The sequence below is a fragment of the Dendropsophus ebraccatus genome, chromosome 1, assembly GCF_027789765.1.
Source record: "Dendropsophus ebraccatus isolate aDenEbr1 chromosome 1, aDenEbr1.pat, whole genome shotgun sequence".
Taxonomy (NCBI): domain Eukaryota; kingdom Metazoa; phylum Chordata; class Amphibia; order Anura; family Hylidae; genus Dendropsophus; species Dendropsophus ebraccatus.
Genome location: NC_091454.1, coordinates 204,295,807 through 204,321,057, shown reverse-complemented (window position 1 = coordinate 204,321,057; position 25,251 = coordinate 204,295,807). Strand labels below are relative to the sequence as shown.

Genomic DNA, 25,251 nt, shown 5'->3' with positions numbered 1-25,251 from the left:
ATCTGGCCACTTGGCAATAGGCAGGATATGTACATGTATTAATGTTTATTAATAAATGGTGGTGATATTAAATTCTTATGACAATATGAATACCGCTTCTCTAGGATATCCTGTTTTCTGTTGTGTCGAGGGTGGACGTGTCATACAAGACTGATAGGAAAGGGTCACAGTGATGGTGTCCTCACCTTCCAGAACAATAAAAGACCCTGTTTGCTAATTTTCCGCTGCCATCCTCTTCTTGGTGTTTTTAAAGACAACATGCTAGCAATCCTTGGCTCTTTCCATAACCCCCAAAGCGAGGACCATATGCAAACTCTAGTGCCATATGTTCTTTGTTCAAAGAGTCCTCCAAAAACCAGTAGTAGGGATTGTACATTGACATATCAGTGATCAGCTTCAAAACTGCCCTGGAAAAGAATTATGGATTCTTAAAACATTAAAGGGTAAATACACCTTAGGATCATCTTGTACATTATAAGATTATGACGGGTAAATGGGTCACCTAGAGCTGGCACTGACCAAACCCCTTTGCCATTGGTTTGAGTTTTGTAAATCCTTCTAGCAGGTGTTCAAACTTCCTGCAGCACCCCTGCAGGTGAAGCTGAGTATTACACAGCTGTTATTAAAAGCAGCCGGCTTTGTAGCCTCAGTCCACTGTGTCTAATAAAAGAAGATATGGATCCTACCCCCCAACCCAGTATTCAGAAATGGGTTTCTAAATCCTTTAAGGGTACGTTCACACATACCGACTCGCGGCGGAAATCTCGCTGCTAATTTTGCAGCGAGATCTGCTATGAGTCAAGGTCCTGGCAGGTGTCTTGTCAATACATACATGGCTGCGGCTGGGCAACACACTGATTGGCTGGGCGGGAGGGCAGGACGCCGGGACCCCGTGCAGCAAGGAGACAGGTAATGTATAACAGACAAGCGGGGGAGCCGAGCGCCAGCCGAAGGGGTTAAGGGGGCGGCTGCATTACATACTCGCAGCGGTCTTTCAGACCACTGCGAGTATGTATTGACAAGGCACCTGCCAGGACCTTAACTCGTAGCGAGATTTCCGCTGCAAGTCTGTTTGTGTGAACGTACCCTAAAGGGGTTATCCAGGATTGGAAAAAAACAGCCTCTTACTTATGGAAACAGCATCACATTCTTCCTCAGGTTATGTGTTACATTGTGGCTCAGTTTCATTGAAGTGAATGAAGCCAAGTTGTAATACCACATACAGCCAGAGGACAGGTGTGGCGCTATTTTAGGAAGAAATAAGCCATGTTTTTCTAATCCTAGAAAATCTGCCATATCTCATATCTAAGTATTTATAGTCTAAGGGTGCGTTCACACCTACTGGATCTGCAGCAGATTTGATGCTGTGTTCAGTTATTTAAATGAAATCTGCTGCAGAAAATCTGCTGCAGATCCTGTAGGTGTGAACGCACCATAAAAAGCGAATATCCTATCCTATCACATTAGATGTAATTTGTGGGGGGGAATCTTCAGTTTCACTATAGCACCCCCACAGGGTTAAGAGAATATTACACAATTCTTTGAGATTTATAGGCTGTCCATGTAATCTATGGACACACCAGGTCCTCCAGAGTAAAATTGGCTATACACCTATATACTATAGGCCCTATTACATGGAGCGATAATCGGCCAAATTGGAAGAGCAGACCTGGGAGAGGTAAAGTGTCAGATGTTTGGGCAAGGGCTGCATGGACATCGCTTACGATGTCCATGCAACCCTTGCTGCTGATGATTGGGCCGTCTAATGGTTCCAGTAAACGAGCACCAATCTAGCAGATGGGCGCTTGTTTACTATAATGATCGGGCCATAGTCGGCCCGTGTAATAAGACCCTAAGTCAGCAAAATCCAGTAAAAGATGTATAGTGGCCCCTCGACTCTTCTCCGACAGATGATATCCGAGGGATTAGTTGACACCAGATCTGTCTGGCTGTGGCTTACTTTTCCCCATAGTCATCAAATGAATGTTTAGCAATGAATAAGTCATCAGTTATAATGTATGGGACAGCCTAGCAATAAATCTTTCCCTATAGCACCACCCTTGCCAAAATGAAGCATTACACAATTAACATGTAACTCAATGGGCTGTCTATGTAATGCATAGGTGTGCCAGGTCCTCCAGAGCAGAATGGTTCCTTGTAGCCACTCTCTGCTCTGGTCTTATAGATAAGGGCAGTGAACAGTGGAGCCCTGTCTACTAACTTTGAGTTACCTAAAAGTGTATGAGTTTTCTAAACCAGACAATCTCTTTTAAGAATAGATACACACCAAAAACTATGGGCATAAAGTCTGAATTATATCAAAATTTATTTACCATGGTACATAACACAACATGATTAGAAATAAAAATTCCATAAAACTCACCCATATTCACTACGTGGGTCACGATTGTCCCACGTAATGAATATGGGTGAGTTTTAGACATTATTGAAGATTTGTATTGTCTGCAGATAATTATACAGTCCTTGTACTAATATGGTGGCATGTAAATAGACAAGTCTTCACACTCATAACTTGGCAAACTATTCATTTTATGTGGGTTTTTTTTATATACATGTAAATTTTATCATTGAGTGGTTATTTTAGAAGTATATATATAATTTTTATGGAATTTTTATTTCTAATCATGTTGTGTTATGTACCATGGTAAATAAATTTTGATATTATTCAGACTTTATGCCCATAGTTTTTGTTGTGTATCCATTCTGTTGGTGGGTCGTTCTGGTTGTTTGGTGGAGTGACGCCCGGGGTTGCGGTAAATTTCTGTGCCCTATACAGTTATACAGGGTTTTTGGGTCTTATCCACCAGTGAGCCTTTTTTGTGTATATCTCTTTTAAGAATAGTAGAGTTGATATGGTGCTATGACCACACAATTTTTTGAGATTTGTTAATACACCAAATTTATCATTGATTTTTTTTTTCCTGTTTTGTAGGCTTGACAGAAACAAAAAAAGAGGTCACCAAACTCCTATCTGCATTATCTATAAACGATAATAACAATATACCAAGTAATGGAACCCCAGAACTGGACCTTGAAACCAAGGTGGACAATGTTACGAGTGCTCCTGATGTCTGCCATGATGATGGTACTACAATGAAGACCTCAGGAAGTACAATCCAAGAACCCATTCCCGATAATGCTCTAGTGCAGCCACCAGAAGATTGTGTGGTTAAATGTCTGTTTCCACCAAATGACAATGATACTCGACAACAAATGGTGGATGGAGAACATTCAGAAGATGATAATGAACAGTTCAGGAATAATAATAATAATGTTCTACAGATAGACAATGGTTTAGCGGCGGATACTTCTGAGAGAGAGGTTGACCAGAACTCATCAATGGAATCATGCGAAGAGGTCAAGAAAGATCCACCAAAGAAAGTTCGGAAATCAGTCAGTAAACTTCCATCAAGGATATCGAAAGACCATGTTCAGAAAGCCACATCCAAGAACTCAGATACCACTACCGACCCTGAGGACGTCCCTCTTTCCAAATCTTCCTATAATTTTGACCCCAGCCGATGGGATGACCCAAACTTTAACCCATTTGGAGGAAAGCCAGCCTTGCCTCCCTCTCCTACTGTCACTAAAGCACCAACTGGATTCAGCAACGATTCGGATGATGCTTCTCTGGATTATCATAAGCCATGCAAGACAGGCTGTGAAACAGATTTGTCCCAGGAATCGGGAAAAGGAACTGGAAGTGCCCAATCATCTCCAAAGCTGGGAAGATCACGTCTGATTACGTACGTATGCCAATACCTGTACAGTATCTTTTAATGCCTCCTTTCTTTTATATCGAGGAGGACGTAAAACATGTTGCCTTGGACCACATGCCCACTGTTAGGAGGTGTTTGTGGCCTATTTTGCTTCTTGCTGCATTTTAGGTTTTCAGCTGGAAGTTTCAGGAAAAAATGGTTGTGTCATTACGTTAAACATCCTGGTATAGGAACCTCACAACCATGTACTAAACGGGCTGCACAGGACTAGAAAAACATGGCTGCCTTCTATCAGAAATGTTACCATAACTATTCATATATTATATATGGTAGTGCAGCTTTTACGTTGGTTGCGCTGACTTGCAATACAATTTGCAACCTGTAGACATGTTTGTTTTTTGAGGACATCAACCATGTTTTTTTTTTTTATTATTATTATTGTGCCACCCCTTTAATGGTCCACAATGTTTTGGTTCCATACCTTGTTCCTATATACCTTATACTGGAACACGTGTTCTTTTTCCATGGGTTCTTCATGAAAATTCCTTTTTTACTCCCTTCTGTTACTTCATATAACCTCTCAAAAACACCATCTGGTTTTATACCTCCTTCTCTTATTCCTTGGAAATTCATTGTTTGCTCTTCTCTGCATTTTTATTTCATCCTGTAATAAACTTAAAATGTACTCGGTCAATAGAGGTGGCCATCTTGAAAGTTGAGTTTTTATAGTAAGAAAATTATATTACGAGCTAAGGGTTGCAAGAAGAGTTAGTAGGTTGATACCAGTGGAAAGTTGCTCATGGCCTCCTCCATTGTGTGTATTATGGGTGGGTGCATTTTAAGGTTTTCTGTGTATAGATCACATTGGTCAAAAATCTTATAACTCCTTTACACCCCTAAGTCCACATCTACTAATAATACCATATTGACGCCAAGCTGGTGCTTGCTATGTCGCCATTCTTCTTCAGTCTCTACTGGTTCAACTCTCCTCTCTTTTTTTTCCTTGTTTGCCTCAGGACTTCTGAGCAAGTGAAATTTCTCTGTTTTCTGTTGTAAGTATTATCTGTATCTTGTGATGAGATTGGAGTATTCTTGTAGAATCATATGCAAAGCATGTTCCATGTAGACATGGACCAGACAAGAGCATATCTGTGCCGTTGGAGAAGGTAACATGGTGTCAGAGGATTATTGTTGGAAGAGGTTGTATGACGTATCCGAAGGAATTACAGGGTGAAATTATATAGGGTAATAGGAAGGGGTTTGTGGAGATTTATGGTATTGTTAGAGGAGTTAAAGAGAGAACATTATGTATACATCCCAAGTGTTTCTTTTTTGGAGGAATGCGTCATAATAGAAAACTATATAGGGTCCTATAGACAGCCCACCATATATACAGTATATGAGGGAAGGCAAATATTACACAGACCCCCATTGATTGCTAGAACAAGCCACGAGAAGTGCGCTTTGTCATTGTGACATCTATAGTAGGTTGGGACCATCTTCTACAGCGAGAAGGGAGACCGGAAGAGAAGCACTCATCTTCTCCCCACTAGTTAGTTCTTGGTGTGGGGTTGGACTCTGTTTTCAGTCCCCAAACAATCCCACTGTTTGACCATAAAAGCACCCATACACTAGTATACTAGATTTGGCCAAACCTGCCACCAGTGTAAAGTGTAAACAGTATAAAATTAATGGGGCATCCCGACCCTCCACTGATTGTTCATCAGTGGAAGATCAGGACACCCCCATACAAAGAAGTTGGGTGGGATGGATTTTTAACACCCAACCCTATTGTTCTTGGAGGGATAGGCCCGTGCCAGATCTTTCTGGCTGTGGCTTCCCCCTTCCCATAGGGAATCCATAAATGTATTCTATATTACCAGATATTTTCTTTAAAAGGACTCCTTTCTTGAAGACCATTCTTCATTCCAAGTTTAGGTGGTCATGTTAAAGGGGCTTTCTGGCACTTTGGAACTGCTAAACCACAGAGATCTGCTGCAATATTAGGTTGGTAAAGTAGAACAATACTAGGCCGTGTGTCGCATCCATAATACGTGTTCATATAAAGTAGGTTCAAAGAGATAGATGTCCCATTCTCAAGCAACGTGTTTAGGATCTCTGTTATGGCTACAATATCCATATCCCAGGAAGCAGAAGTTCAGCTTTATTGGCTTAAACGGTAACGCTCTGCCTACATTACTGGGATGTCTCCTTTGTGACTGGCACCATGACATCACGGAGAACAAGAGCAGCTCTGCAGTTTTTCCTTCTTTTGATCAAAAAGCAGCTCAGCATATTTACTGAAAGCCAAGCGGCTTCCTGTCCTTGGCTGTTAAGCTACACTAATGCTTCCTACTGGCAAGACTATGGAAGTAGAGGACAGATTAGCATGCTGACCGGGCTGTTGTGGGTGGCAGGCTGCACTCGGCAGTACCAAGTCTGATCAGCATACTAAGTGTAAGAGGCCCAAAGTTACCTTCGGCTGCTCTTTGTTCTTTCTTATGTTACTTATTGTTATGACTAGAGATAATCAAACTTGCAATAAGTTCCGATTCCTCTTAATCTGAACTCTCAGCATTTGATTCCCGGTGGATAAAGAATATGGATGAAGCCCAAGGGATTTCTGGAAAACATGGGTACAGCTATAGGACTCCTTAGGGCTGCATCCAGCTTCTCCAGCCACAGGGAGTCAAATGCTGAGGGTTCAGGATTACGCAAACCCAAACTTACTGTAAGCTTGCTCATCTCTATTTATGACATTGTTAGGGCCTCAAATTTGTAACCAGAGGAGGAGGAGTTAAAGGAGAAGTGTGGCCAGACCAATTTTAGCAAGTGCTGGGGAGGATAAAAGAAATAGTGCTCTTACCTCCCAGGCTTCGGCGTTGGTGGCCACATACCGCTGCTCCTGTCTTCTTGTCCCTGGCCGCTTCCTAGTCTGAGTGGGGCCCCGAGTCGTGATGTGTTAGGTCCACTCAGTCAGTAAGCGGCCGAGGTGGAACCCTACAACAGCCACTGACTGGCTGAGCGGACCTCATACATCACTTCCCGGGTCTCTGCTCAGACCAAGAAGCGGCCGGGGACCGTTGACCAGAGCTGCGGTATGCGGCCACCTTCGCTGGAGCCGGGGAAGTAAGAGCACTTTATTTCTTTCATCCTCCCCCTCCCAAGCACTTGCTAAAAAATGGGTCTGGCCTGATTTCTCCTTTAATGCACAACAGCGTCACCAAATGGTTATAAAATCTGCTCTGGAGAGTTGTGGTATACAATGGTACTAAACCAGATCCTGAAGGGCCTTAAAAAGGGTTCTCTAGGAATATATAATGATGGGTCATAAACATTGGGATGGTATAAGAACCAAATGAATTCTCTATAAAGCAAGAGGTACAGAAGTGAAGTCCTCCATGATGTTTCAGAGGGTAAAGGAAGTCCAGACCCAGGAATTACTCAGAACACAGATCAACTCCACTGGGTGGCAGTCACCCATATGGTTTTTGGGAAGCAAGGCTAAGTTCTTAGAAGCAAACCTTTTACGTGTAATATAGTTGTCGTCTCTACAAGGAGGCTCTTCTCAGTTCTTCTAGGCAATTGCTCTCTTCTTCACAGCAGGTGCACCCAGAAGGCCCACCGCTTCTTCATAGCCTAGGCCCAAACAGTCTTCTCCTCTGACACAGTGCCCCTTGCACATTTGCAGCCCCTGAACCAGCGCATGTCAGTATGGGTAAATTCCCCACTTTCTTGTTGGTGCACAACAAGTCCATTTTATCCACGTTATACTCCCCCTTACTTGGTAATGCGAAAAGCAAAGCTTTCTATCTTACTGTACCACAGGGATCCCTTGTAGTGTTGATCAGAAAGGCCGAACTGTTTGGGTTATGCCACGTTCTCCGAACCTGAACGCTCAGCATTTGACTACCCACAGTTGCACAAGTTGGCTGACTAGGAAGTCCTGGAAAACATAGTCAAACAGTTTAGCCTCTCCGCTCATCAATACTAACTAGTGTAATCCCAAAACATAAGCACTGCATGGCATTTGGGAATGGAACCTCTTTGGCACCATATTGGGCTACAATATAGGCATCCACCAAACGGAAAAACATATGCGCATAACACCATAGGAAATTGCCCATGGCTAGGCCTCAGATCCATCCACTTCTAGGACTTTAAAGAAACCACATAGTATACAAACCAAGGTTTATAGTCCACAGGCTAGTAATGGTTTTAGGAGAGGTCACCAGTAGTGTTGAGTGGACCTTCCAAACTATTTGGGTGTGGCAACGTTCTCCGAACCCAAATTCTTGGCGTTTGATTCCCCATGGGTGGAGAAGTTGGATGCCTCCCTAGGGAGCTATAGGTTGTATCCTTGTTTTTCTGGCAGCCCTAGGACTGCATCCAACTTCTGTAGCCACGGGGAATCAAACGCCAAGCATTCGGGATTGGAGAACCTTGCTGAACCCAAACAGTTTGACAGGTTCACTCAGCACTACTTACTGGTGACCTATCCTAAAACCATTGCTAGCCTGTGGACTATAAACCTTGGTTTGTATACTATGTTTTTGTTTTTTAAAGGATTAGAAGTGGATGGATATTAGGCCTAGTCGTTTGCTATTTCCTATGGTGTTATGCTCCAAGTTTTTCTGTTTGTTGGATGCCCTTTGAGAATGTTGCCCAACCCGAACAGTTAGACAGTTGTTGACAGGTGTTGAACAATGACCGATCACATGTTAATGGCCTATCCTCAACCTTGTAAGTGTGAAAAGGAAAGCATTAAGAGGTTCACTCCTCATTTGTCAGACAGAAACATCTGCAAACTTCTCAAGTAAAACAAGTTCTCGTAGGATTGTGTAAACTTCTCACAGTTAGTGGACTTTGGTGGCGCTCTGTAATGTAAGTGTAGCCAGGAGACGGCCTCGCTGCCTGTGACATGTCGGATTCCTCCAGGGGAAGCTCAGGAGATTAACATGCCAGACATTCCAGCTATTTGTTTGGTATATTGATTCCACATCAAAGCCCCCCCCCCCTCCTCCTATGAGATGTAATAGAGCAGATCATGTCGACAATGGTGATCCCTATTCTGTGTGTGTGTGGGAACTAAGAGGAGTCATTCTGTAAGAAGGTATAGGCCAATGGATTTTCCAAATCAGTTTTATTTGTATAGTATAGAGTGTTGTGGTGGCTTTACACCTTTACCCATCGAACGCTTGGCTCTGTGCTGGTAATATAAGGGTCCTATTACATGGGCCGACAACGGCCGATCATTTTAGTAAACGAGCGCCGATAATCGGGCAGCAAGGGCTAATTATAGGCTCATCTAATCACAGGCTGTGGCCTTCCCGTCTTGTCATTGGCTGAGCAGCCTGTCAGCTGACAGGCCGCTCAGACGCTGCTGCAGCCAGAAGGCCGCGGAGCACAGGAGAGAAGACCGGGAGCGTGGAGAGGTAAGGTATCAGGTGTTTGGGCAATCGTCAGCTGTCTGCCGTGCATCGCTATTATATGTATTGATGCCTGGTCGGCACCCAATGATTCTAGGTCCGAACCTAGACCAACGATCACGCTTTATCGGCTGATTGTTGTTTCCATCGCACAGAGAGAAAATCGGCTGGATTTGGCCGATTATCGCTCTGTGTAATAGGGCCCTAAGGCTTGAATGTTTAGGGACCACAGCTGCTCAGCCATGATGCTCCCAGTGGGGCCGTTTTTGTGCTGATGTTACAGCCAGATGGGGTTTGGTCTCTGCAGCTATGGAGTCAGCAGAGCATTGGTGACCTCATACACTATGGGGGAGATTTATCAAACATGGTGTAAAGTGAAACTGGCTCAGTTGCCCCTAGCAACCAATCCGATTCCACCTTTCATTTTCCAAAGAGTCTGTGAGGATTGAAAGGTGGAATCTGATTGGTTGCTAGGGGCAACTGAGCCAGTTTCACTTTACACCATGTTTGATAAAACTCCCCCTATGCTCCCTAGCACTCTGTAACCTTACATGGCCTCCACTTTCTGTCTGAGTTCCTAAATACTTTCTGTGGGGAAACTTACCTGGCCCCATTCTCTATTTACTTGCTCTCAAAGTACACAGAAGTACAGACCCCCTTCTACTTCTAAGGCCTATGTAGTATCTCCTTTATGGGACGCTTATCTCACACATAATCAATTCCACAAACCAGCTCCTCCTAATCTTCTGGACTTCCCGGGAGAAGCCTATAATCTCTTAGATCGTGACTGACGTATGGGAAATCCTCGTCCTTTGAAGTCTTTTATGAAGTCTTCAGAACTTTTTTCTGAAGACCAGTAGAGATTTTTTTTGTAATATACAGGTCTGAATGTGGATTACATATCCTTTGCCTCCATAACCTCTTCTCAGAGCGGATGATTTTTGTTAAGCTTTCTAGCCGCTGCCTGACATTGAGCTGTTTTCCTTAGTGGATAGTTATTTGGTAATAGCCCAGATGTATAAAGGCCGTGCTGTGTTTTGCTGTTCCTTCCCCATGTTCTACTGATTGATATCAGCTGAATGTTAACCCTTTCATGACCTGGGGTCATTGATGCATCAATGCCCAGGTCGTTTTTGGACATCAGTTTATGGCATCATAATGATCCCATAAGCTGATGTCCCTATGTCTGTCCCCTCTCCTCTGTCCCCTGCCGCTGTTACAATCTTGTGACAGCGGCAGGGGAGAGAGGAGAGGGGGCAGAGCTCATGACCGTGTGCCCGACGCGCGCCCTGCCTTCCCTCCCTCCCCCCGCCGGCCTCCGTAGCCAGGAAACCGAAAGCCTAAGGATTCCGGTTTCCATGGCTACCTTCGGGGTTCTGCGATCACTTCGCAGAGCCCCAATGGACACCAGCAGAGAATTCTCCCTCTCTACAGGGAGAATTCTCTGTCAGGAGCCGTATAGATGCTGCTCTCCGGTGCTGAGAGTTGCAGCGGGTCCCCGACTATCATTGATAGCCAGGACCCACTGCGTATGACACAGGCGCAGCTCCAGCGCCTGTGTCATCCTGGATCGTAAATTAACATCACTGCAGCAGTTAATTTACTGTGGAGTGGCCGGAGGAGGTTGAAGGGGAATGCTAGTGAAAATAAGTTCTTTTTAAATCAACTGGTGTCAGAAAGTTATACAAATTTGTAATTTACTTCTATTAAAAAATCTCCAGTCTTTCAGTACTTATCAGCTGCTGTATGCCCTGCAGGAAGTGGTGTATTCTCTCCAGAGAATACACAACTTCCTGCAGGGCATACAGCAGCTGATAATTACTGGAAGACATGAGATTTTTAAATAGAAGTCATTTACAAATCTATATAACTTTCTGATACCAGCTGATTCAAAAACTACTTTTTTTTCTCCAAAGAACCCCTTTAAACATGGAGGTAATAAGAGGCAGCAGTGAAACAAGGGATGTATAAAGCAGCTCTAGAGCTATGGTGGACGGCCAGGAACGCACCTAGCAGGGAATGCATGAGCTTTAAAACAGACCAGCATGAAACTGTTTTCATTGGAACGTTGGCTCTGTGCCGTCCCTATATTCCATGTGCCGCCCCTATGTACTGTGTTACATAACCATCCTGTATTACTTCCCATACTGGTGAGCCAAGTTTTCCTGGATAAATCTTCCATAGTTTTTCCCAGTGGAGCTGAACCTTTTATCTCCCAGCATGGCAGGATGTCTCTGAGTACATGCATGAGCACAGTCGGGTCATCCTGTTTCCTAATGTTCCCCCCGGACTCTCTAATGACGGGACTCTTTCTTTATTTTTAGGAACAGCTGTAAAGTGCAGAGTTATGAAGGCGCAAGTCTGGTGCTGGATGTTTGTGCTCAGGTGGGTAAAGCGTGAGGCACTATATGAATTACCGGCAATGATGATGTACTGGTTAGTGCAAGGTCCTTTACATTGGAGGGGGAATCTCTTAAAGGGGATGTCCAGACATACTTCACCTCCTGTCTGACATTGAAGTGTCACTGTCGTATTTTTTTTTGCAGACATCAATAGTCCAGGCGATTTTAAGAAACTTTGTAATTGGGTTTATCAGGCAAATATGCCATTATCTGCATTCAAAAAGATTTTCCCCAGGTCAGCCCCCCCCCCCTCTCTTATTCACTGCTCATTATTAGGAAATCTCTACTCTTTTACATCAGTCGAGCCCTGTGTAACCTATGGAGGGAGGAGGAGGGAGATTAGTTGCCAGCAGAGAGCAGAGAACACAGGATTACACAGCGGGACCTGTGTGAAAGACGGTATTCAGAGGTCAGAACTGTAAATTAACTCTTTGTTGTCCTGTTTTGGTGCCTCATCTCCCTTCAAACTGCTTTTTCATGATAAAAATGCATTTTTCAGCTAATAAACCCAATTACAAAGTTTTTTTTAAAATCGCCTGTACTATTGATTTCTGCAAAAATTTAAATGACAGTGACACTTTAAAGGTGGAGAGACCCAACCGCAAACTCCACCCAGAGTAAAGTTGCATCTGTTTATGCCTCATATCACATCAGGAGGCAGACGACTATTTCAGTGAGTCATTGAGCGATTTTATTGCTTTATTAAAGTTATATTACTTTGTAATATAACGTTATTAAAGCGTGTGTAACATTCCTTTTGAGTTTTTTTTTTTTTTTACATGAGTGGATCGGCACCGGGGCAGGGATCAGTCGAGCCGCGTCCCAGAGAGGAGGGTGTTTCGTCACACTGGGGGCGGGCGTGCCCACCTCCACGACCACTCCACCGGCATCCCCGCGCCGTTGCCGATCCATTGATGTAAAAACCTTAAATCCTTGTACCTGATGGTACATTCACTTAAAAAAAAAAAAAAAAGTATATAGTTCTTTATTTACATTTGCACTTCTGTTGACTGGCAGCAGTAAGGGGCAACATAGCCCCCTCTGCTGCCTCCAAATTTGTGTCAGGAACTGTAGGGCTGTCTCTTTTAAATAAAACTTTATTAAAGCAATGTTTTACAAATTAATTGTAAGTGATTTCCTAGCAGCGGCTTAACCCCTTGAAGACCACGGGCTTATATTTATACCCCTGCAGCCTGAGCCTTCGCTCAAACGGGCGTAAATGTACGCCCACGGTTTACTCGATTGCTGTGCGGTTGGTGCTGTATGAGAAAGCACCAATCGCCGTTGTAAAGATTTGAACAAGTGATTGGCCGGACCGTGTCAACCAACGAATCGGGGTGAACACGGGCAATACAAAATATTGATCCTGGCTCTGCACACCTCAGTCAGTTAGATTAGGTGGGCAGAGCAGGTGTGTGCCGCCCTGAGGTGTCCAGGGCCAGGATGCATCCAGGAGAGAAGCTGCTGCTGCTTCTTCTGTGCTGCGTCTGAGCTCTTCTGTCCAAGCGCCAATACAGGTGGGTTGGACTGTGTGCTGCTGCTGCCCCCTAGCTGCTGTTCTGTAAACTGCACCTGATCAGCAGTTTTCCAGTGTGCAGGCAGTGTTTTTTTTTTGTTTTGTTTTGTTTTCAAATAAGCAATTCCTTTGTGGATGCATTTTTTTCCTAGCAGTTTACAGTTAAAAAACACAAGGTAAAAAAAAAAAAAAACACTACACGTATCCCATTTACAAATCCTGCTAAAAAAAAAAAAACCTTCTTTCCTCCATTCTTCTTCTTCTTCCTCCTCATCATCCAGTGATGAACCCAAATAGACATTCCAGGAGGAAATCTCAGGCTGCCCCCCAGACATGTGACCCCATTTGGACCCTAGCCCCCCAAAATGTTAAACCACAGATTTTTGGTTTCATAGACTGGCCAGAAATCCAAATTGACCCCTTAGGCTTCACAGAAATAGACTTTTTCAAGCTCTATTTCTCTGATGACCTTATAAATTTGATGGTGGTGCAAACAAATTTTTACACGCACCAATTTCTAGCCAACAAGCCCTCCTCCTCTTTTGCTAGGCCCATGGTGTGGACCCCGATTGATGCAGCAGAAATGAAAACATTTGGGGGGCTCCTGCTGCACATGGGCCTAGTAAAAACAAAAAACACAACTCGGCGTTACAGTATGGCCATGGCTTTGAAGAATTTTAAAGTGAATGTACCAGCAGATTTTAACATCAATAGACTGGCTTCGGAATGTTGAATCTATGGAGCCGCGTCACAGGGGGCTGGGGTTTCCTCCCACTGGGGGCGGGCTGGTGACTAGGAATACACCGGCATTTACAAATCTGTATAACTTGACACCAGTTTTTTTGCTGGAGTACCCCTTTAAAAGGAGGCAAAGAAAATTGCAGGTTACTGGTTACCAGTAGGATAACCAGCAATAGTCAATGGCAGGCAGAAGCTGCGAAAGCAAATACAATCTTAGTTTGAATAAAACTCCATTTTTATATTTCCCTAAAATGTTGCTTTTGCTCACAGCAAGAAGATGATTCTCCCAGCATTGAGAAGAGGGAAGGACACGCCACAGATGAGGAGAAGCTGGCGTCTGTGCCACCACCAAAGCCAATGGGCTCTGGGGGCAGAAGCCAACAAGAGGAGGAGCAGGAGTTCTATGAGTGTCCCAATGACTCTAGCTCAGGTATTTATAGTGGATGTAGCTGAGGTCTAGTTATATTATCGCTGTGTTTGCCTATATGTAATGCCACCTCACCGTTCACTTCTAGGGTTAGGAAAGCAATCGTGTCTGGAGACGTCTGAAGTTTCACCTCAAGTGAGTACTGATGGATGGGTGATATTATATAAGATTGGCCATACGAGTTCTATTTTAGAGAAAAAGCTTTTCTATCTCTTAGAAAAGGCATACAACATAATGCTGAAAAAGTATGTGTGTGCACAAAGAGTATTGCAGTTGATTCATTTTTCAATTCTGTGGCATATTACACTTTTTATACGCACAATCCAAAAAGACAGAAATGGCTGCACATCGCACTCATGGCTGACACGAAAGCTTATTCAGCTACATTTAAAACCAACATCAGAAGTTAGTATATAATTTATATTAATTACACTTTTTATACTAATGCAGAGTTAGGCTACGTTCTTACAATATAAAAATAAGGGCAAATAACGGCCGTTATTTACCTCATTAGTGTGTATATTATTTAGATTTAGTGTGTGTGTACAAAAAAAAACAAACACTGCGGAATCTGTTGCCGCTATACAAATAATAATAATAATTATAATTATTATTATTATTAGTGTGTATATTATTACAGAGCTGTGTTCGCATTTTTTTCACAACATAAATATTACTCCAGAGCTGCGCTCCCACTTCTGCACGCTTATAGTGTGTGTGTGCACTATTGTGATGATGTCACAGTAGCATGTGATTGTTTATAGACTGCACTCTCTTGTATTAGGGGCACAGTCTCTGCATTATTGTAATGATGTCAGTGCATTGTATATGTCTTTACAGGCTCTTCTATTGTGATGATGTCATAATAGTATCTGTGCCGTCTGTACCCCTTTGTGTTGGTTTTATAGTAGTTTGTGTTGGCTGTTATTGTGATGATGTCATTGTGGTGGGCGTGTCCATAGGCAGCTCTCTGGTGTGATGTCATAGTAGAGCATAAGGTGTACAATTTGTTCTCTTTTGTGGAGATAATAATAGTTAATAGATAATTGTGGTGATGTCATAATAGTTTGTGTATATGTTCTGTCATGGTGATGTCCTATATAAAAGTATAAAAACCCTAAAAAGTCCCCTGATTTTAGTGGAGTTCTGCATCAACCCTACCGCTTGCTAGTTGCTGTCGGAGCTAGCAACAGAAGAGATGTTGTGTAAACTGAATAAACCCCTTTAAAAAAACAACCCTATTCCATAGCACCCCAGCCCCACATGACCATTATTACATAGGTACTATTATATAGGGAATAGTAAGAATTATTCTCGTCACTGGATAATAGAGCGTTCTAAGTATGGGACCCCTTCTTCTAGGACACCTATATGACCTTATTTCTTGTTTTTTTGCCTGACTTATACACTGTTGTTCTATGATGTAACACTAGGTGGCAGTAGCTACATATCACTTTATGCTGCCTGGTGCCCAGTACTGAGGGTTGCAGTGCAGTTAACCTCCTGCAAGTCAAAAGGTTAAATGCACAATAATTTCTTCATATACAGGGTATGCTGTGGGTTTGAAAATCTATACCATACCGTATAGTCTGTACTATTCATATGTGTCGTATTGTATTGTGAGTCAGGAAGAGACAAGTGTAAAGTTACCCTTATATACATGACATATATCAGGAATAATAGAATGACTGTGTGCTAGACTCTATGATGACTGTGGCGGCGGGCGCAATGATATCACATGTCTAATTCTCTTATAACACACACAGTGCCATAGTCCTAATGATGTTCTCCATGATCCCATCTTTGTATCTGATACTAGACGTCCATATGATCTAATAGGACATATAGAATTGGAAACCCTAAATAGGGGAACTAAAAAGGAAAGTCAATGTATATGATGAGTGTCATGTAACACAACAACCCCCATCAGATCAGCTGCCATCTCCTCACATACACAGGATTCCCAGCAGTGAGGTCCTGCTATGTCTCTGGCAGATTGTATATATACTGTATGCGTCTTTAAGATGCAGATTAGGACAGATTAGAAGACTCAGCATTATCAGGGATGCGTTTAACCAGGATGATCTCTTCAAGGTTGTTAGGGGACATTGCTTATCCTACAGCCTGGGCATCACCGTTGTGAAGTTTATCATATATATATATATATATATATATATATATATATATATATATATATATATATATATATATATATAATTTATACACACACATTCCTCGGTTCTCAGACTGCTCTCAGTTTTCAAACAATATTTTCAAGGAAAGTTTGCTTCAGATCTCAGACTTTCTTGGTGAAGAAAAAAAGGCACAAAAGTTAGAAACAGTCACTATACATATGATACAGATGATATTCAACCCTGAGCTATTACACATACAAACAATATCTGGTACCTGAAAACTAAATAAAAGAGAATATCAATATGGAAATAATATACAAAACCTTTAGTGTTACACCATCACAAAATACAATAAAAACAAGACTTGGCCATGCTCCTGGGCCTCATCCTAGTAATATAAAGTGCTTGTGCATCAAACAAGTAAACCTATTCAATACAACAGCATAAATACATGTTATAAAGTGCTAAGCAACCATCCTGCTGTTAGTATGCTAAACAGGGTTATGGGACGTACTATAATACAGAGGCACTGTAAGCTATTGATGATGTCAGGATACAACCTTGTGTCTCAGCCCGCTGATCCAAATAGTCTTTATAGGTGTAATAATAAATGCAATTTTATTAATGCATAAAACACATATACTATATAAATAAAATAAAACACCTATACTACATAGAGGTATTGCAAGAAGGAGTGATCCGGGGGTTTTCTGTCTCTGCAGTGCAGCAGCTCGCTCAGTATGGGGAGTCACAATCCCCTGGATGCCTTTTACCTGAGTGACCGAGCTGCGGTGCTTACTCTCATCCGGGAGGAGGTAACTTTTGGCAGCTAGGCCTACATGGACCCATTTCTGTTCTCATTCAGCTGCCATCTTTCATTGATCAGAATGTGGCTACTCCCATGGATACCAAGATACAATAATGTCATCGTCTTGCAATCACATTTACTGCTTTATTCATTTCATTGTAAGGCTGGGGCTGTCCTATTTAATAGTGAATCATGGGGGGGAAAAAATAAATCTGTGTCTCCATGGTAACAGACTACAAATAAAACCGGCGTAGTCTGGTCCTGCAGTCATCTGTTACTACTTTCCGTCTAATGTCTCTTCTACTCTAATAACATGACCACAGAATGTAGTAGAAGGGATCTGTCTTGTCAGTCGGTGCCCTAAAGATGGTGGGCTTCTATTCTATGTACATGCTTACACGGCTGCCCTATAGGTTGTGATTAGAGACGAGTGCAACTTGAGCATGTTCAAGTTGCGCTCATCTCTAGTCGTGACTACTTACATTCTGTAATATATTTATAATGCAATGAAACCTCTTGGAGAAGACCAAGAGAGGACCCAAAATTGTATTGAAAAGTGGTCTTCTATGGGGGGTGGCCTTCCCAGAAAACCTGACCACTATGTATAATGTATGGTGGACAGAAAATCCGTCACATGAAATTGGGTCAGGAATAAGGAGTGATCTTCTCAAAGAGGAGGTCTTTTCTTCTGTAGTAATGGTCCCATTGATCATCATCTGTACAATGCTGTCTGCTTATCATGCTTTCTCCGACTAGAGTAGACCATTACCACATCCATGTTGTGCATTGACCGAAACAGCAATTCCATTAAAGTTGTGCATGTCTCCTTGGATATGGGGACCTTTGTAGGATGTACAGTTTTCGATTCCGCATCCAGGACTGAAGGGACATGGGGTGTCGGCTTTTGATCATGGGAGGAGATCACATTGGTGAAATCTGTGATCTTGGACCACCATTGATTTCTAGAATGAAAGGGCTATATAGCCATGTTTCTTAATTCTACTCCTCGGCACAATATGTCATCTATATTTAAAGATGGTCTCTAGCTGTACAATCTTTCAGAATTTCTTTGGCCAATGATAGTTTAGGGACATATTGACATATATATCAGGATGTGCTCTTAAATTATACTCTGAATGTACATAAAAGATAGAATGTGAACAGAACCTCAATTGTGTCAGGTTTCCAGTGCCATCGGGTTCTGACTATCGGTGGAAGTATGAGATCATAAGCGTTACCAATCGTGTAACTATGGTATATTAGTAGATCACTGGCTTTCTTCTTAACATTTTACTGCAACCATGATAGGGTGGTCTGAGATCTTTTTAGGGGTAGGTGTCATTTTCCAAAAGAACACAGATTGACTGCATATATAATATGTGGAATTGCTGTTTTGCTCATCATATAATACTTGTATATCTCTATATATGTCTAACCTGGTGGTAATACTCCTATTTGTCTCTAAAGATCATCATGAAGGAGATTGAAGCCAAGGACTGGCAGATGAAGTATGAGCAGAGCCATACGGAGGTGCTGGAGATGAGGTGACATCTCTGTCCATGTGTATAATGTGACCGGTGATATAAGTCATTGTATTGATTCAAATATTTGTGGTTTTTCAGGAAAATTGTTGCTGAATATGAGAAAACTATCGCCCAAATGATTGGTGAGTTAAGTAATAGATCTCTCCCTATAGAATGGAGGTGTAGCCAGGATACCATGTTGGGACAACTTAATCTCACCAACCACACGGGGAACAAGGGTTATGGTGGTTGGCTTCCCCAGTATCTCGTTTTGGTAATATTGGCCATTACTTTGGACCCTTAAGTTATACTGTCTCTGTGGTGGTGGTTGATGGGGTTTTTACCCCATGTGTCTGTCTATATTATTGTGGAGCGAACCCCCCAAATTGTTCAGTCCCTATAATGTTTTTATTGATTTTAGTGTCCAAGTGCCATGGTGGGAACACCATCGAAGGCATGATATATGGATGTCTGGCATCCCATTCTCTAGATATGGGAGTTATGTTTTGAAGTTCTTAGCACTCACAATGTTGACTCTTTATATCCTTGTGCAATGTCTCTATCTCATGCTTTCTGTATGTTCTGCTTTTGTACAAATTATAGAAGATGAGCAGAGAGGCAAAATGGCTTCCCAGAAGAGTCTACAACAGGTCACCCAAGAAAAGGAACAAGCTCTCGCGGACCTCAACTCGGTGGAAAGATCCCTGTCTGACCTCTTCAGGAGATACGAGAACCTCAAAGGTGTCCTGGAAGGCTTTAAGAAGGTGACTCCGCTTGACTTTCATGAAATCCAGTTTAGTTATTGTACCACTTGATTTTGGTTGATAACAAAGATAATATTATTTTACCGCTCCAGAATGAAGAAGCTCTGAAGAAATGTGCACAAGATTACTTGGCGAGAGTAAAGCAAGAAGAGCAGCGGTACCAAGCCCTGAAAGTGCACGCGGAAGAGAAGCTGAACAAGTGAGTGATCCACCACCTCCTTCTTACAACACTTTGTGTGGCTTTATGACTACTACCTGCACTACGAGGAGCAAGCGAGCGGTGACTTGACAGGTCAGCACTCACTTTCTCCCGGTGATCGCCCTGTGTAATAGGGGCTTAAATCTGTTCTATTAGACAGATTAATGCTGCGTTTACACGAAACGATAATTGGCCCGATCGTACGATTAACTATGTCAGAGTAACGATTTTTTTTCATAACGATCAGCATTTAAACGGTACATTATATCGTACGGAAAATCATTTTGCGATCGCTTAAGCCTATCTCACACATTGGTTAAATCGGCGAACAACTGTTTACAAGGAACGATCTGCAAATTTTTTGCGAACAACGATTTGAGAACATGTTCAAAGATTAAAATGAACGATTTCTCGTTTGTCGTTTGATCGTTCGCTGCGTTTACACGTACGATTATCGTTGGAATTTGATCGTTATTGCGCAAATTCGCACGATAATCATTACGTTTAAAGGCAGCATAAATCAGTCTGATTATCCTTTCCTTATGGAGAACATGTGTGTAGGGCTGTGCAAAATGTGCCTGTCTATGGGGGAGCCAGGAGTAGTGTTGAGCAGACTTGCCGAATTGTTCAACTTTGCCAACATTCTGCAAGCCTGAACACTTGCCATATGACTCCCGGCATCTGGAGAAGTTGGCTGTATCCATTTTTCCAGGGCTCCAACCTCTTTAGATACGGGGAGTCAAATGTTCAGGTTCGGAGACCTTGTGAGACTTCGATACCTCTAGCTATCTGGATACTTTAAAAACTTTGCACACACCCAGAGCTAATTCAGATTCTTCCTGTTCTTTCAGAGCCAATGAGGAGATCGCACAGGTTCGCACGAAGGCCAAAGCAGAGAGTGCAGCGCTGACAGCAGGATTAAGGAAGGAGCAGATGAAAGTGGAGTCTCTGGAGAGAGCGCTGCAACAGAAGGTGCCGAATCTATATCGAGTGTTCACTTCTGTTTACACCCACTGATTGAATAGACATGACCAAATTCAGCAATGGTTATATTCCTGCTGGCAGCGATGTGTGTATATGTGAGGGATATCATTGCCTGCAGAGCAGGAAGTCTGTGAGGTACAGCCTCAGCCAATAGCTGCACAGAAGGAAGTCTGTGAGGTACAGCCTCAGCCAATAGTTGCAGAGAAGGAAGTCTGTGAGCTACAGCCTCAGCCAATAGCTGCAGAGAAGGAAGTCTGTGAGCTACAGCCTCAGCCAATAGCTGCAGAGCAGGAAGTCTGTGAGGCACAGCCTCAGCCAATAGCTGCAGAGCAGGAAGTCTGTGAGCTACAGCCTCAGCCAATAGCTGCAGAGCAGGAAGTTGTGAGGTACAGCCTCAGCCAATAGCTGCAGAGCAGGAAGTGTGTGAGGTACAGCCTCAGCCAATAGCTGCAGAGCAGGAACGTCTGTGAGGTACAGCCTCAGCCAATAGCTGCAGAGCAGGAAGTGATATCAAAGAGAAAAGGACAAAATGCTGTCAACTTTTGCTGTACATTTCAGTAACATGGAGCGGTAGTTGTGTTTAGGACCTAAAGTATAGTGCACAGAACACCCTGAAAATTGTTATTTCGAGGGCCAGAAAGAATCTGAGCGGACAATGACAATGACTAGAGAGTCCCTTTTCCATTCAGATTATACAATGTTATTGAGTTCATTTCTTTTCCAGAACCAAGAAATAGAAGAGCTGACCAAGATCTGCGATGAGCTGATCGCCAAGATGGGAAAGAGCGACTGATCTCCTTTGCGATGGCTCACATTATCTTTCCCTACCTACTACATGTCACGTGGCTCCCAAGCAGCATGAGCCCTGTAACTGTAAGAGACTATGGACTCTTTCTTCCTACGAGACCTAGCAATCGCTCCTGGCTTCTGATCCCAGCAGGAAGAGCATCCTCGGTGTAGATTTCTATTTTTATCAATGGACCCTCCTTGTTTTGCTACCAAACCTGTGTTACCAGGCTTTGCCACTACTGTCATATATTGGCATCAGAATAATAGGTCCTGCTGATACTGTGCTTGCCAATAACCCAGGTACACCTGCTGTGTGGCCATAGCATGGAGTCCATTAGGTGCCCGCTATGAGCAGTAGCTAAGGCCCACCTAGGTAAAAGCCTCTTAAGCAGCAACATTAACACTATCTACAGGAAAAGGCATGTACTATGCAGTTATTAATCTCTCTACTGCCAATAGGCTCCTTGTAGTATAATGTTACCACCCACAGGGTCCTGGCAAGTACTTACTGTATATAAGAAGAGGAACTAACAGTTTGTTATGGGCAGTGTCCATGCCATCATCAAGGGGTAATGTAAATTCTGCCATGACAGTGCACTCAACTTGCTGACAACCATGATCATACAATATTGGCTGGTCCAATAGACGTCTTGAAGTGCAGTTTGGGGTCTCGTCGAAGACCTGGGAACGCACAGACTTTGAACTTGAAGACAAATAATGTGTATAATCTTTAAAGGGATCCACCTACTTGATCGAACTAGTAAGGGCTGAGTCTAGTAATGGGTTGCAATTTCGCTTATAGGGTCTACTGTATCCAACACCAGACAGAGAAGGGCTGATGATCAGATTACGATGGGCTTCTTTACCATTTTGTTGCAAGCAGTAGATGCCTTCGTAGCCATGCATTTGATCTTCCCAATTCTATTGGTGGCACTCTCTTCAGTACTAAGAGAAGTCCATGTATTGATGCTTCGGAGTTAAAAGGGCAGTTCAGAAGTGGAAGGCCAAGTAGTTATACTGTAGGAAGTATTTTTGCACAGAATAAGGCCAAATCCCATTACGTCTCCATGAGTCTCATCATTTTTTTTTTTTTTTTTTTTTTTTTAAATCTTGTACATATAGACTTGATATCCACTCTTCTTACTTATAAATCAGTATTGTGGAGGTTGTAGGGATTTCTTAGCAGCTTTTTTTTTGCAACCACACATTTTAGGAACCTCCATCGAATACTGGAGTCGTCTTTATCCATCCACTATTAGGACAGGACAAGGAACCTTCGGCCCTCCAGCTGATGCAAAACTATAATTCCCATCATGCCTGGAAAGTAGAGATGAGCACAATTCGAGCATGCCCAAGTCCGATTGTTCGGCAATTGAATACTGATGGCTGAAGAAGTTGCCACCTTAGGGAGCCACAGGCTGTATCCAATTTTTCCAGGACTCCCTAGGTATGCTTACAACTCTTTCAGCCACTGTTGATCAAATGACGAATGATCGGACTTAAGCAGCTGCGCTCATCTCTACTGGACCGTATGGGAATTGTGGCTCTGTAAAAGTTGGAGGGCCGGAGGTCCCCCATCCGTGTGTTAATTGAACTAACTGAGGAAATATTTATTTAGACAGTAGATTGGGTGCATCAGGATACCATCTCCATGCAGGCTCAGGAACCGTTGGAAGTAGGTCAAAAGAACCTCAACATCATGATTGGACCCATTGGTCTCTGTCATTAAGATAAACCATTTTCCATACCAGTGATGGCTGATCACAGAAACCTCAGTCTGTTTTATCTCTTGGAAAAACTGCCTTTTTTTCCTTATATTTTCCCTACAGCAGCCACTGTTGGGGAAATGTATAATTAGAATCAGACGAATAGCCAACAGGACAGACCCACCTAGTCTGGTGGACCCCAGGCTATGATGTCACATACTCTAGTAGGGCGTATAGAAATGGATTATCAAGATGACACAAGACATTAACTTAAAGGATATTTATAAGTGTTGAGGCCTGTAACCTCCTGCCATCCCCTGCCCCATTTCCCTGGTAACCCTGTCCCTGCCAGTCACCACTTCCAAGTGTTCGTCTGCTTAGCCAGTCACTGGGTGGCTCACCGCTGTGGCCTGTAATTTGCTGGATGGGCACTTCCTTGTGTTGAAGTGGAGAGCAGCGGGCACCTGTGGAACAATGGGAAGGCAGATCATGGCTGGTGTGAGTACAGACTATTCTTTTCTAAGCACTTTTAAGCATAAAAATGGCTGGAATACTCCTTTAAGATATTGTGGTTGAGAATTGGGCCTTATTCTTTTATTTCCCATTCCTTTAAAGCTCCTATGGGCCTACGTGTTGGCATAGAATCCCAGTCAGGCAAAACGCGGCAAAAGAGTTTCCTGGTATATGTCCGTATTACTTTTTTGTATAGAATACTGTAATCCGCAGTGGGATTCCATACAAAGTCATCCAGTAAACAAACCTATACCGCGGCTAACATGTTTACGGCCAGGTATACCATTATATAGTTATACAGTGCCAAACGTCTGAGCCATCCTTCAAGATCCAACATACACTGCAAACACAGTATAAATAGCCTCTATGGCTGGAGACTTCTCATACCCCTCAATCTTTCATCTCATCTTTGCCTTTGTAGCTTAGACATTAGTGTAAAGGAGTTCCTTACCATATAGTAAAGGGGCCATCTTGGATAGAGTAGAGTATGATTTTTTTTTTTTATTCCCCTCTCCCCCCCCCCTCTAAAATAGTGCCACTTATGTCTATAGGTGGTGCATGGTATTGCAGGCCATCCCTAATTACATAATTGGGGTAAAGCCGCAGTATCGGACATCCTATAAGTGGCACCAGATGCTTTTTTTCCTAAACCTGTACAAGTCCCTTAAAGGGGTTATTTAGGATTAGACTGGCTCTTTTTCTCCAAAAAACAATCTTGTCCTCAGGTTGTGAGTGGTATTACAGCTCAATTCATTTCTGTAGAACTAAGCTGCAATACTGCACACAAACTGAGGACATGAGTGGCGCTGTTTCTGGAAGAAGATAACTTCAAGTTCCTTCCTTCTCATACCGGCCCTACTTCAAGAGTGACGGTGACCTTTAAGGGTCATGAACTTTCTGCTGCTATCCTTGTTTGCAAAAAAATAAAATAAAATCTATATTAAAGGATATATTTTTCCAGATGTGGAAGCCAAATAGCCATTAGCTTTTTTTTTTTGCAAGTTGTAGCTTGTTTCGGAAATAACACAATCTGGCTTCGAAAACGTATACATATATATATTTAACCGCAGTATATTTTATATACAGCAAATCTTTTTTTTATATATATATGTGCAGATAATTGACTATTCTCACACAAACAAGAAGAAGCATTGACTAATATATGAAGACATATATATATATATATTTTCCTTGTTTGTTGTGTATGTATAAATGGTGTTTCCGATACGACTCTGAGTTTTTATTTTGTCGTCATCAGTATGTAAATTCGATGGGGCGGGGGGATTTAGTAGGCAAATTGTACCAAAAACTAATGTGTCATCGAATTTGAGTTTTTAACACACTACATTCATCCCTTTTTAAAGGCGTTATCCAGTGCTACAAAAACATGGCCACTTTCTTCCAGAGACATCCCCACTCTTTTTTTCAGATTGGGCGGGGTTTTGCTGCTCAGTTCCATTGAAGTGAATGGAGCTCAATTGTAAACCGCACCTGATCTGGAGACAAGAGTCGTGTTGTCTCTGAAAGAAAGTGGCCATGTTTTTGTAGCACTGGATAACCCCTTTAAGGCTTTAT

The 25,251-nt window shown here is 42.7% G+C and overlaps 1 protein-coding gene across 3 annotated transcripts in view; it reads left to right on the top strand.

The window, feature by feature from the left end:
• Nucleotides 1-24,893, top strand: part of TACC1 (transforming acidic coiled-coil containing protein 1) — a 61,860-nt gene extending 36,967 nt beyond the window's left edge. For 2 of the 3 annotated variants that reach the window (XM_069945231.1, XM_069945214.1), the window contains 10 exons: nt 2,954-3,767; nt 11,494-11,554; nt 14,099-14,258; nt 14,344-14,390; nt 18,666-18,742; nt 18,821-18,864; nt 19,325-19,485; nt 19,578-19,684; nt 20,536-20,656; nt 21,393-24,893. In XM_069945231.1, the coding sequence (XP_069801332.1) occupies nt 2,954-3,767; nt 11,494-11,554; nt 14,099-14,258; nt 14,344-14,390; nt 18,666-18,742; nt 18,821-18,864; nt 19,325-19,485; nt 19,578-19,684; nt 20,536-20,656; nt 21,393-21,461 (1,661 nt within the window). In that variant the 3' untranslated portion in view covers nt 21,462-24,893. The remainder of the gene's footprint in view (nt 1-2,953; nt 3,768-11,493; nt 11,555-14,098; nt 14,259-14,343; nt 14,391-18,665; nt 18,743-18,820; nt 18,865-19,324; nt 19,486-19,577; nt 19,685-20,535; nt 20,657-21,392) is intronic. The other variant, XM_069945222.1, reaches the window with a different exon arrangement.
• The last annotated feature ends 358 nt before the right edge of the window (nt 24,894-25,251 follow it).